Source organism: Typopeltis vanoorti, chromosome 7 (genome assembly GCF_054136105.1).
Source record: "Typopeltis vanoorti isolate ZY-2024b chromosome 7, IOZ_Tvanoo_1.0, whole genome shotgun sequence".
Taxonomy (NCBI): domain Eukaryota; kingdom Metazoa; phylum Arthropoda; class Arachnida; order Uropygi; family Thelyphonidae; genus Typopeltis; species Typopeltis vanoorti.
In genome coordinates this window covers 25373441-25388258 of record NC_143555.1, presented here as the reverse complement: position 1 = coordinate 25388258, position 14818 = coordinate 25373441, and the positions used below count along the sequence as shown (strand labels likewise).

The 14818-nt window shown below is 39.3% G+C and overlaps 1 protein-coding gene across 10 annotated transcripts in view; it reads right to left on the bottom strand.

Annotated features, from left to right (window-relative positions):
* The window catches only part of LOC150104529 (lachesin-like), a 1086504-nt gene that overhangs the window by 104266 nt on the left and 967420 nt on the right, over positions 1–14818 (bottom strand). For all 10 annotated transcript variants that reach the window (XM_090395729.1, XM_090395728.1, XM_090395732.1 and 7 more), the window contains one exon: positions 3558–3647. In XM_090395729.1, coding sequence (XP_090251855.1) covers positions 3558–3647 — 90 coding nt within the window. The remainder of the gene's footprint in view (positions 1–3557; positions 3648–14818) is intronic.

Here is a 14818-nt window from a genome sequence, read left to right as displayed (position 1 = left end):
CTAGCCCAGACCTCCAATCTATCCAAATCATCCTGCAAAATTTTGACGTCATCTGCATTCACTATTGCCCTACCCAACTTCGCATCATCCGCAAACAAATGAACTGTTCCTCTCAGATCCTTTCCTATATCATTTATGAACAAATTAAACAGCAGTGGTCCAAGAACAGATCCTTGTGGTACACCACTAGTCACAGGCCGTCTTGTGGACTCCACTCCTGAGTAAACCACTCTCTGATATCTCTCCGTCAACCACCCTCCTATCCATCTCACCAACCCTATGTCCATTCCCATATGCTGCAATTTACTGATTAGAATTCCATGTGGTATCCTGTCAAAGGCCTTAGCAAGGTCCAGCAGAATCACTGTAAACCCATTACCCTTATCCAGTTCAGCCGTCACTGTGTTATAATACGTGAGCAAGTTACTGAGGCATGACCTACCCTTCACAAAACTATGCTGTCCCCGATACAGTATCCCATTTTCTTCTATCCAATCTTGTATTTTCCTCGACTATTTTCTCTAAGACCTTGATAATGATTCCTGTTATGCTGATTGGCCGGTAATTTTCAACAGCAGCCTTGGAACCACCTTTGTGCAGTGGAACTATTTTCCCCTCTTTCCACCCCCTTGGGACTGACCCAGTCCTGAGGCTCAAATTAAACATAATGGTCAAGGGCACTGACAATTCTTTGGCCGCTTCACGTACGACACGAGCTGGTATACCATCCAATCCCACAGATGTATTGACATTGAGGTTCTGTAATAGACTAGTTACCTCTACCTCATTCGTCACAATTCCAGTATAAGCTGTTGGTTCCTCCATTTCCGCAAAGCCACCACCTGGATGATATACTCTTGCAAAGTGCTCGCTCAGTAATTCCACAACATCGACTGATTCAGTTACCTCCCTACCCTCAGCATTTTTTAAGATCATTCTACCATGAGCATTTTTCCTTTTACTTGCAACATATTGAAAAAACTGTTTGGGATTCTCTTTAGCCTGCATGGCCAATTTCCTTTCGTAATCTGCTTTTGCTTTTCTTACCACACTTGTTACCATCCTGGCCTGAGCTTTATACTGTTCATGCACCTGATGGTCACCCTTCTCCTTAAATTCCCTCCACAATTCTTTCTTTTTTTGCAGCTCAAGCTTAATAGTGTTATTCATCCATGTAACCCCTACCTGATTTATTATTCGGACTCTTGGTATACAGTCAACCATTGCCTCCTGCAAACAGTTCTTAACCACCTCCCATGCACCATCAACATCCAGCCCTTGCAGTTTTACATGCCATGGCATTGAGCCAAGCACACACCTAAGCTTGTCATACTTACTAGCCCGGTAATTCCACATATACCCTGTCTTAATTGTAAATTCGACTCCTTTAGCCACCTCCCAAGTCATGACCTTATGGTCACTCTCACAAATTGGTGGCAACATGGTCATGTTCGTTACAGCTACATTCTCAGTTGCAATTACTAGGTCCAGCACTCTCTGCCCCCTGGTATTTTCCAATACATGTTGCCGAAGATAGTTGTCTCTTAATAACTGCATAAAATCCAATTCCTTCCTCCCATGTGCCCTCTCCTCTTTCCAGTCAATGTTACCATAATTGAAATCACCCATAATAATTACCCTCCTTCCATTCATTTCTTCTATTTGCTTATGCATACTATTCCCACCATCCACTCCATCACCCGGTCTATAGCAGCACCCAATTGTATATTTTGTTCTGCTAGATTGTATCTCACACCAAACAGCCTCAAATGTGCTTTTTTCCCCATCTTGCAGTTCAACTTCTATACTCCTTGGCTGAAGCTCATCAGCTATCATCAATAACACTCCTCCCCCCTTTTTATTCACCCTGTCACTCCTGAACACGCTATACCGATCGCATTCAATCCCACTAGCTTTATCATCTTCTGTCAGCCATGTTTCACTAATACCGACAACTTGTGGCCTGGAAGTGTCAACCATGGCCAAAAACTCTTCCTTCTTGTTCCTAATACTCCTGGCATTAGTGTACATGAATCGCAGAAGCCCATTTGTCCCATCCCTACTTTGATTCCTTATACTAATTATCCCATTCTGATTTGTTGTCCGTCGTATTCGCCCGGGCATAATATACTCATTCATACACTTAACTGCCCCCCCTAAAGTCTGCATATCTACCCCCCCCCCTCTTAATAAATCTAGTTTCCCTGAGTCTGTACATCCACTTCCACATCATTCATCAACACTCTTTCAAGTCTCCGTACACCAACTCCATTCAAATGTAACCCATCCATCTTATATAAGTCCTTTCGCCCATCGAACTCATTCCACACATCCACAAATTCCACACCACTCTCCATGCATAACCCACGCATAAAGTCATTGGCAATTATGGCCCTCCTTCTAAACACTTCGCTGTCATACTGCGGTAAGATACTCACCATCCTAACTCTCTCACTCTTCTCTTTTGCTACCTCAAACAACTCCCTCACATCCTCTATCATTTCCATTTTGTCCTCTTTCAAATCATTCGTTCCTGCCACTATTATCATCTCTTTCACCCTCTGTTTTTGCAGTCGAATAGATTCGCTGACGTCCTTTATGTTCGCACCCGGCTGGTACGACTTCGTTAAATTCTCAATTATTACGCCTCTTAATAGCGAATCCCCATACAGCACTCGCTCCTTCATTTTATTGACGTTTACGTACATTCTATTATTTGCCGTCACAGACTTCCGCCGGTTATTTGTCGGTACATTCAACACACATTTTTGCATACGCTCTAGTTGTCGTTTGGCTCTGTGTATCGCGCCATTTAAACGGGCAATTTCGCTACTCGCATTTATCTCACCATTTTCATTATCGATCAAATCATCCATTCCTTCGGTGTTTCTACCTTCATTTACACTTTCAGCGACGCTCTCACACATATCTGGCACTACCACGCAATTCTCTAGTACACCGCCATTTTCTACATTCTGACTACCGTTAACGATATCAGTCTCGATACACGAAACACGCTTGAAGTCCTCATTCTCTTTACACTTTCTACACATATTAACTCCACTATCACTTTCTAACCAGACTCCTACCGCTCTTCGCAAGGCATACATCTCACAGACAGCACATTGCATAAATTCTTTTACATCAAAACTCTTAAGCATGGCGACCTGGCCGCCATTTTTTTCTTTATCGGTGCCATGTGTACGCTATCTTTTCTTAAAAATAATAATTAAAATAACAGAAAACACGCAAAAATTGCACAGACACACCAAGAAACAAAAAGCAAACAATACTACTTAAAATTCTGGTAAAATATCTAATGTTAACACAAAATAATACTGATCTTTTCAGGAGTTCTCGACAAGCCGACGATCTAATCCGTGCGACACCAAGCTTTTTATAAGATAAAAACAATTAGTTCAAGAAATAGTGTTATTCTCTCACATTATTTTCATATTGCAGACCTTTATGAGATTAAGAATAAGACAAATAAAATCCCACTTTTGCAATATGATGTTCTGAAGCTGAAATTTTTTGCTGAGATAGAATGAACTTACCTTTTCCTATCTGCCTTCGGTGGGGAGGCGATCTCAGCACTACATCAGTTCCTTTACTAAGTGAATCATCAAGCATTTCATCTTTTTCTCCTTTAAAAGGGACAGCACAATTGTAACAAATGAAACACACGCTTGACAAAAATATGTACATCAGCTAAATATTATGCAGACTTTAATATAACATAATGAGCTGTTTGATATATTGTAATAATGTAACCACACCATAAGAAAAGCAAATTTTACTTTGATTAACTCAAACTACATTAAAATATTTTTAGCAGTAGATGATTTTCATTGCTCAGGGTGGGACAAAATAGATGTATGTACTTAGGTATTAAGGGTTGGATAATCATTCATAGGTGAGCCTGTCATGGACAAAAAAAACAACAACATACCAGCTTTCTTTGTTACCATGATTTTGGAGGTTGGTGCATTTATGATACGTGATCTAGGTATATTATTGAATACTTTGGAAATTTTTTTTCTGTTATTCTTTGAATATAATTAGGAGAGGAGTCTCCATAGCTCAGTCAGTATAGACTAAGCCTTTCGGTCAGAAAGACCTGGGTTCAATTCCCTTCCATGACGAGAGGAACCTTTATGGTCTGGTCTCTTTTGACTAAAGGTGAGTTAGCTGGTCTGATATGGAGGTAGAGGGTTTTTTCATCCCTCAGAACAGGCAAAACTGGCCCACGAACTCAGGGATCTACAGTCATAAAATACTTAATCCTTCATTAGGAGGGCTCAACCAGTCCTAATAGACGGGTGAGGAAAGGAGGACAAACCCCACATGAATTAAAAAAAAAAAAAATGGAGAGGAGTGAAGAAATACACAAAAGTTTTGGTAACACCAGCAGACTACATATCCTGTTATATATATATGTTATCATCATCATCATCACAGACTTCTAGAGTCAAGGAGTTATCAAAGAAAGACATGGAGCTGGCATACCTTCTCTTAGATTCACTTATTGCTCTGTGAGAGAAGTCTTCTAAAAAAGCTACTGATGTAACTGGATGTGTTGTTTTAAGGATACTTGCGACATAAGACTGAATGATATAATCACGTAATAAATATCTTTCTTGTGATTACGTGATTATATCATTCTGTAACTGGATGTGTTTTTTTCCAGGAGAGGCTGCAGATACATGTCAGTCCACACAGTGTGATCTGATCCTATTTGGTGATTTGTGTATTACTCAAGATAGAGGTTTAAGGGTTGGTGAGCATAATCCCTTTATTCTTTTTTTTTTTTTTTAACAAAAGAAAATATAATGTTTTGGTAGCAATCAAGGTGATAAGATTATCCTAACCCTATTGAAGATTGGTATGGAAGTCAGTTTTTAAGGCACTGATTACAGGCAATCTTCACATTTGGAATGTTAGATCAATGCATGTTGAATGAGTAGGACAAGTGAAGCATACTATCATCAGTAAGGTTGTAGACAGGAGTACTTGTGATTGAGAGACTGGGCAACAATGGGTCTACAATTATCAGTGATGTGCAATACATAGTCTCTTCCAAATGAATCAACCAATACTCACGGTTTGGCTTGTTTCCACCAAAGGGACTCTTTTCTGTCAGTCAGTATTAGTGCACATTTCTTTTATAAAAGCTATCTTCTTAATTAGAAAAAATAACAACTTGCCCTACTAGGTGGTAAATGTAATTAATTGCCTGGTTAAGCACAACCTTGTTTATTGGGGCTTGAAGTGGCTATTGCCATGTTTGGTCCCCGGAGTTCCCAGAGGAGGGTTCTGTCCACCTAATAATAATATTATTATTATTCAGGCATCCATGGAATCAAAAAACTCATTGACTATTCATGCTCTCACCACTCTATCAGGCAATGCATTCCACAGTTCAACCACTCCTCACCCTCTTGCACACAGCTTCATTTTCTAACTTCCAGGGATGGCTCTTTGTCTTCGCTTCTTCCTATCTACCAAATTCTGCAGTCCACATTCCTTGAGTCTGTCTTCAAAACTAACATTGTACAGTGTCCTGATACCATATTTGTTATCTGCCTCTGCACCCTTTCCACAGTTAATTTATCCTCTTCAAATCTTGTGGATCATATTTGAGAACAACAGTCCAAGTGTGGTCTGATCAGGGCTTTATACAATAGAATGACAACTCTTCATTGAGTTGTCATTCAATTCCATTCTGGGGGATGATCATTGCTGGGAACAATATGTTCCCAGCAATCATCATCCCCCAGATCCCTTCCCCCCCTACTTCCTCCAACAGAGTATGCAGCCTTCCATCGATGTATTCCAAAGTTCAAGACCTTACATTTTGCTGCATTATACTGACATCCCCATTCATTTGTCTATCTGTCCAGTTTATTCAAATCCTCTTGTGGGGCTACACATCTGCACTATTACTAATAACCCTTCCTAACTTCATCATCCGTAAACAACTAAATGTTCCCTTGCAATCCACTGACAATGTCATTGATATAAAGGTTAAACAATACAGGCCCCCAGTACCTGAGCCCTGTGGGATCCCACATAACCTCCTGCCTCCCGATATTGCCCCCCCCCCCCCGATACACAACTATCTGATCAAATAGCCAATCCTGAATCTAGTTCACTAACCTGACATCTAAACCCATGTGCTGTAATTTAAATATCATGTTATCATGTGGTATCCTGTCAAATGCCTTTGTAAAATCCAAAAAATTGGCAGAATATTCCTTTCCCTCATCAACCACTCTTGTCACTTTATTATAAAAGGCAATCATATTACTAAAGCAAGAACACCACTTAACAAATGTCAATGCAGGGAAACTAGAATCCATGTTTATTCTCACAGATAACATTACCCTCATCAGCACAATGCTGTATATGGTTGCTCACTAATTTCTCCAAGATCTTAATTACTAATGAAACACAAACTGGTCTATAATTTGACACTTACAGTCTGCTACCACCCTTATGCAATGGCACTATCTTACCTTTCTTCTACTCCTTGGGTAGCTTTCCCTTGGCCAGAATTTCATTGAAAAGCCCGGCCAAGAGAGCTGTCAGTTCTTTTGCGCATTCTCTCAAAACTCATTGCAAAATTCCATCCAGAGTACTCAGTATTTGAATTACTCTCCTCTTACACTTCTAAACCTCGAACCTGCCCTATCCCTTTAGTATTAAAACCTCCAGGATGAAATACTCCAATAAAGTGTTATGGAATAACTCCTCTATGCCCTTTGCATCAGTCAATCTATTCTCATTTTTATCCAAAAATGTTCTTCAACAATCATTTCTCCACCTACTGGCCACATAGCTGAAAAATCCCTTAGGATTTTCTTTGGATCTGAGGGTCAATCTCTTCTCATTCAGTTTTGCCTTCCTCACGATACTGGTCACTCTCCTGGCATGAGTCCTACATTCTTCGTGCATCTGCTCTCCACCCCTCTCCTTAAATCTCTTCCATAACTTTTAACCTGCAGTTCCTGTTTTGATATTGCTTGTCATTCACTTTACACCAAATTGTGTTGTCTTCTTCACTTGTGGTATACAGCTTACTATTGCTGTTAATAAATATTCCTTCACAATTTCCTAAGCACTAATGATATCTTAAGTCTTCTAATTCCTCCCTTCATGGAACTGCCCCAAGTTGATATCAAAGACTATTATAATCACCTGCCTTATAGTTTCACATACGTTCCTTTCTCTTTGATACTCCTGCATGTCTATTCATCTTCCAAGTCAAAACCACATGGTTACTTTCTCTCTCTCTAACTGGAGGCAGAGATGCCAACTCAGTTATAAACAGCTCTTCTGATGCTATGACCAAATCCAAAACACTCGAATCTTGTTTTCCTTATACATGTTGTCTGAGACATTTGTCCCTCAAGATTCTAGAAATTCCATTCCCTTATTACTATATGCAATTTCCTCTTCCCAATTTATACTGCTGTAGTTAAGATTTCCCATAACAATCATTCTTCTTATATTTGCCAAGCTCAACTGCTTAAATGTTTTCTGCTCCTCACTCTCTCTCTGATCCCTGGCTTGTAGCAAGACCCCCACTAAATATCCTGTCTTGTCTGACTTTACCTCTCACCCAATGCTTTCAAATCCATTATCGCCACTCCCTCCAAATCCTCCACTCTGAGAGGACATAAGTCATCACTTATCATAAGCAGTACTCCACCACTGCATTTTCCCTTCTTATCAAAAAATGCTGTACTCTGCTACTTCTATTCGTGTTAGTATATCGTCTTCTTCCGTCAACCATGAATCAGAGATCCTAATAATCTTTGGACCGGTTGATGCTATCAGCACCACCAATTAATATCCTTCATTTCAGATACTCCTGGCATTTGTATAAAGGATAAAAATATCACTGTTTCTATACCTATCATTATTCCCTCCAGACTCCACTAAATTCAGCATTACCCAATGTATACTAAATAATATAAGAAATGGCTTAAAGGGAGATATTCAGTTGTTTGCTGATGATGAAAGTTGGGTAGTGCAATAAAAAATCAAGCTGATGTTGAAAGTTTGCAGGATGAATTAAATAAGCTGGTAGAATGGGCAAAAGATAATGGATGTCAGTTCAATGTGGAAAAGTGTAAAGTTATGCATTTTGTAGTACACAGCTGGTAATTAAAATATTACCAGCTGTGTACTACATTGATGAAACAATACTCCAAGAGATTGATGAGGCTAGGGACTTAGGGGTGTTGTAGATAGGGAGATGAAGTTCAGGGAACACATTGCTAAGGTGTCCAAGATTGCACATATAATTACTTGGTTGTTGAGGAACACACTGACATCCAGAGATAAAGAGGTTATTATTCCCCTTTATAAAGCGTTAATACTTCCACATTTCGATTACTGTGCTCAGGTCTGGTCACATGGATTCCTTAGAGATGATGAGGCTGTGGGGAGTTAAGAGAAGAGTGACTAAGTTGGTGAGTGATGTAAAAAATGCTCCCTACATTGATAGATTGAGAGCTTGTGGATTGCAGAGGTTGGCTGATAGGCAGAGAAGAGGGGATATGATAGAAACATTTAAATTACTGAAAGGTTTTTATAGGATTGATGCAGGAAAAATCTTTCAGCTGTGTGACAGTGATGGAAGAACAAGAGGTCATCCCTGGAAATTAAAGAAAAGTGTGGTTAACAAGAGTGTGAGAACAAGGTATTTTGCCTGGAGGGTGGTGAATGAGTGGAATTCATTGCCTGGCTTACTTGTGAGCTCTTCGTCTGTAAATGAATTCAAGAAAAGATATGAAAGATATTGATTTGCTAGTTTGGGTCTCCTGCGATGAGTCCACTGACTCCATGGAAATACCCATAATAATAATAATAATAATAAATAATATAAATAATAATTCCCCCTTCTCCCAAGCACCTATTCACACAAGAGACCACCCCAATAATTCTAGTTTCCCTGAATTGACACAACAACCTGTTCAGAGAACAGCAATCTCTCCAGACGCCTATGTACTTCCTCATTCAAATGCATGCATTCTCTTGCATATAGTTCCTTCTATCCTCCAATGCCTCCCTTTTGACTCATTCTGGCTATCATATCATTCATTATTAATGCTCTTCATTATCATACCTGGGCAACACCTACATTATCTTCCATAGAACCTCAAGCATGAACTTCAGATCTCTTGCTGCCCAATTCACACTGCCTCTCAAGTCATTCAGACTCACCATCACAATCATCTCTTTCACCCTGCTTAATTGCATAGCCACACTTTCTATCATTCCTTCAAGCATTCTATCTTGCACACCATTGATCATCGAGTCTCTGCACATCACACTTCTTACCTACCACTTTGTTCCTTCTTTGCTCACCTGCATCTCTCTCCTCCAACACTTTCTTTCTTTGTTCCCCTACTTACCTGCTTTTGTGGCATCTCTCTATCCCTGATACCAGCACTCCCTCATAACTCTCTTTTACTCTTACTCTGAATTCACTCTTACTTTGCATTCATTGCTTCCAGTTCACGTAATCTCTTTTTCACACTTCTCAATTCATTCCCATAAGACATTCATCCTTCCAACTAAGACCATCTCTGAAAACTTCACGATGATTCAAACTTTTCACACTCCCCACTTACTTTTTCATTTACATTCTGCTCGTTATTCTCATCCTCTTTCACACTACTCGTCTCTCTAGGTCAGTATTCTCCAGCCTCTGAAGCAACTCTGCCAAGGTCTGTTATACTAATCCCCGACTCACAAAATTCTTTCCATTTCCTAAATGTTCTGCACATATGCACTCCCTGATCTCTCACCTGCCGGGATGCATACATGCCACAAAATCCCATAGTATGCAATGCAAAATGTAGTCCTTAAATGGGGGAGGATTTGGTGACAAGCCATTAGTAGACTGAGCTTGGCAACTGCCATTATTCTAATAATGCACTAACACTATTGGAATAACGGCAATATTAACATCTAAATATCATTCAATTTTACTTAAAAACAAGTAAAATTTCACCAACTTCAAATTACTTTATGTTGTGTTATTTAATGTAGAAAACTTATCTTTTTCTTCTCTGCTACCTCTGCCCTTACCCTCTCAGTAAGAATAAACCAGCAGCAAAACACATATGAACAACCAATAAACTCCTATAATAATTCTATTGAAGGACACTTGTATCAAACTGAAAAAAAAAACGTAGCACAATTTGTGACAAAAAGCCACACTACATACTGATTAAATTTTTTTTTTTTTTTTTTAGCACAGCTCAAATTTACCACTATGTTGTCTCGCAACTCTAACATGCAACATATATTTCTTTCAAGTTTTTCCAAACATATTTGAGGATATTTCTTTTAATTAACACAAAGAATAAGTAATACAATTTATTTAAGACCATATATTTCAGATTGAATATTACAGGCTGTCACCAATGGCCATGATAGATAATTACAAGGGAAATGTGACTAATTGACTGATTTGAAAAAGTTAAACAGCTGCATGATGTTATACATGAAACAATGCAATGGTATAACTGAAGGAATATTTCAATATTTATTATTAATTAGCTACGAGGGTAGTCTGAAAAGTTCTCAGCCTCGACCATAGATGGCAACACTATCAGCACAATTTTTTTTCTAAGTTGGGATATCTATCATAAGCATCCATGTGAAATTGCAAGTCATTCTATCATGTAGTTTGTTTTATATAGCTGTCTGAAGCAAAAGTGTTGTCTGTATCCCTTGAAATGGTAAAATTGAGTATCGTGCAGTTATAAAATTCTTTGTAAAAGAAGGTTTAACGCAAAAGAAATTCATTCGAAGTTCATAAAATTTGATGGACACTCTTCTCCTTCGTTTTCAACAATTAAGAAATGGGCTGCCGAGTTTAAACGTGGTCGTACCAGCCTCGAAGATGATCCACATGAAGGACATCCGAAAAGTGCAACACCACCAGAAATCATTGATCAAAGGCACGACATGGTATTGAATGACCGGTGAGTCAAAGTGCATGAAACTGCTGAGACTATAGGCATTTCAAAAGAACGTGTAGGATATGTAGGATATATTTTGCATGAAGAATTGGAAATGAAAAAGCTTTGCGCAAGATGGGTGCCATGCTTGCTCACAGCAGATTTAAAACGCACTCACATGAAAATCTCTGAACAGTGCTTGGAGCATTTTAATTTAAGAATAAAACTGATTTTGTGCATCGATTTATTACTATGGATGAGACTTGGATTCACCACTGAACACCAGAATTCAAACAGCAGTCAAAACAGTGGATAGAAGCCAGTTGTTCAGCGCCAAAGAAGACAAAGTCAGTTACATCAGTAGGAAAGGTCATGGCATCGGTGTTTTGGGATGATAAAGCATTTTGTTTATTAATTATGTTTAAAGGGTAAAACAATAACTGGGAAATATTATTCTGGTTTGCAGAAGAAAAAAATCATCTTTCATCAGGACAATGCACCTGCCCATAAAGGGCAATGAGAAAATTAAGGGATCTGCACTATGAATTGTTGGAACATCCAACCTATTCCCCAGATTTGGCTCCCTCTGACTTCTATCTCTTCCCAAAACAAACTCTCCCTTGCTGGTCTGCATTTTTCTTCAAATCAAGAGGTGATTGCAGCTGTAGAGGGGTATTTTGCAGATTTTACTGAGAACCACTACATGGGCATGATAATGGTGCTGGAGCATTGCTGGAATAAATGTATTAGTCTTAAGGGAGATTATGTTGAAAAATAAAAATAATTTTGAAATTATAAATTCGTTTTTTCATTGTTAGGTCGAGAACCTTCCACACCACCCATGTATTTTAAAAAATTATTTATATGTGATTAGAATAAGACTTAAGCATCTTAGAGAGAGGCAGATCTTCTGATTTAAGTTCAAAAGCACGTTCTTTAAACAAATATTCAAATTTATCCCGAAATCGATGAAGTAAGCATGTTTCAGACTATACGATATTGTGGTCTGTATCTCTTTCATGCTTACCAAGCCATATTTTTCCAATTTACTGTTACTAAAAGAGGGGGCGCTAGTGGGTCAAGCGCTACGAACGTGTTTTGAAGAGCTCCTGATTCAGATAAGTTTTACTAGGAATAATTAAGTATATATGCGTAATTGTTTAAGTAAGAGCGGCTGTAAATATTGTACGCTACCGATATTATTAGTGTGGGGTTTTTTCTTGCTTAAACTAAATACGAAAACGTTAATATTAGACCTAGTAACCTGCAGAGAGGAAAAAAAAAAAAAAAAAAAAATGGCGGCGGCATTGTCATTCCAGGATTTTAATTTGGATTTCAGTCGGTTCGTTAAGTGTGAGGTCTGTTATATGTATTCCTTCGACTACATAAATGATTTGTGGATGTTTAGTGCGGATGGAAGAAGGGTGTGTGCGAAATGTGACCTGAACGACGAATTGATGAATGCGAATATGAAGTTGATGACAGAAAGTGCTAGTACGGATTGTGTCGTGAGTGCACGTTTGAAAGAGGATGGCGAGAAAGACAGGCGAAAAAATTTTAAAAAATCAGGAGAAAAGAAAAAGAGCGATTTGACAACCGTAACGGATGTTAAAAGGGACGAAAGTGAGGCGGAAAGAAACGAAATTGAGAGAACGAATGAAAGTAGAAATGGCGTGATGCAGAAATCGCAAGTAAAAAAAATCGAAAGAATGAATGATAGCGAAAAAAGAATGAATGATGGCGAAAGTTGGATGCATGTTGGAACGAAAGTACTGAACCAAAGAAAGATGAATGACAGTAAAAGTGAGAAGAATGATAGCGAAAGTTGGACGCATGTTAGTCCGAAAGTAAGGAAACAAAGAACGATATGTGAGAGTGAAAGTGAGAAGAATGATAGTGAAAGTTGGACGTATGTTGGACCGAAAGTACGGAAACAAAGAAGGATGAATGAGAGGGAAAGTGAGAAGAGGGGGTCGAGATTTAGAAAGTTAGAAAGATTTAATGATAGAGTGAATGTGTCGCGAGGTTCAGAAGGTGAATTGGATTGGATGAAGCAAGAAATGAAATGGATGTGGAATGAAATTAAGAGAATTCAGGTCAAAACTATTAAAATAAATCATGATGGCATGAAAGAGATAACAAAAGATGAGCGAGTGGCATTGTATGGCGAGTCCATTATTAAAGGTGTGCTAGAGGATAAAATGCACAAGGTATGTTTTCCAGGCGGTAAAATGAGTAGAGTGATTGAGGCATTGAATATGAGGCGGGAACGAGCAAAAGAGTTAATTGTATTAATTGGTATGAATGATTTGAGAGAGAACAAAGAGCATGTCAAAATGAATGTCAGGAGACTGCTTGGAAAGATAAAGGAGAATAGTGTGACAGGAAGGGTGGTCAGTGTGTTGCCTAGGTATGATTGTGGTGAAATGAGGCGGAGAGCAAGGATTATGAATGATATTCTGGCTGAAATGTGTGAGGAGATGGGAGTACAGTTTGTTAATGTGTGGAATGAGTTTGAGGGACGAAGTGAGCTGTATGGGAGCGATGGACTGCATTTGAGTGGTTATGGTGTGAGTCGCTTGGAGAGACTGCTGTTGGAAGGTAGAGAAGTGAATAGAGAGAATGAATCAGATCGAGAGGGGAGTGATGTGGAAGAGCAGGAGAGTAAGACAGGAGAGATTGAAGGAGTGGAAATGAATGTGGAAGTGAGTGGTATGAGTATAGAAAATGAGAGAATGGGTGTGCAAGAGGAGCAGGGAAACGGCGAGGCTCAGGGTGGACAGGGATACACAGCGTGAGAAAGGTGGATGCTCCAAGAGGAGGTGAGAGAATGTGTAGGCAGGAAAGTAATGGGATGATCAGGGATCAAAAGGAAACAGATGGAATTGCAAAGGGTTCTAAAATGAAGAAGCAGAAAGGGAAATGGCCCCAGTCCAGCATGGAGAGATCACATCGAGTGAGTGGTATCAGTGGAACTAGCTGTAGATCCAGGAATGAGTTGTTGTGTTTGTATACCAATGCTAGAAGTATAAGAAACAAGGCGGATGAAATGGTTGCACTAATTGCGTCAGTGCACCCAGAGATTGTCGGAATAAGTGAGACATGGTTAGATGAGGATGACATCCTGACAGGAATAGAGATGGAAAGGTATGATGTGTTTCGTGAGGATAGAAGGGGTAAAAAGGGAGGGGGAGTGCTATTGATGATAGAGAAAGAGTTATGTCCATACAAGGTAGAGATGCAAGAGGGAAATGGGGCCAGTGGTTTTGAGGCAGTATGGTGTGAGATAGAGGTGAATAGAATCAAATACTTGGTGGGATGTTGTTATAGACCTGGTAATGTGGATGGTGGTGATAGTGAAATGTATAGTCAAATAAGCCAAGCAAATAAGAAAAGGGTGATCATTATGGGTGATTTTAATTATGGCAATATAGACTGGAATGAACAGATAGCAACTGGAAGTAAAGAAAATGAGTTTCTTGAGTTTTTGAGGGATAACTACCTCAGACAGTATGTAACAGAGGGCACAAGAGGATTAAGGGTCTTGGATTTGGTCATCTCATCGGAGGTATCAAATCATCCACCAATTGGTGAAAGTGACCATGAGGTGATTACTTGGGTGGTTGCCAGCAGTGCAAGGACCCCTGTGAAAAAAGGGTATATGTGGAACTACAAGGGGGTGATTAGGAAGAGCTCAGGAGACAGCTTGCAGGTGTAGCATGGAATGAGGAGTTAGCTGGAAAAGAGATCAATGCAGCTTGGGGGATTTTCAAAAAATATTTAGTGGATGCAATGTCTAAATGTATACCACAGGTGAGAAGGTTAAATAAGTTAGG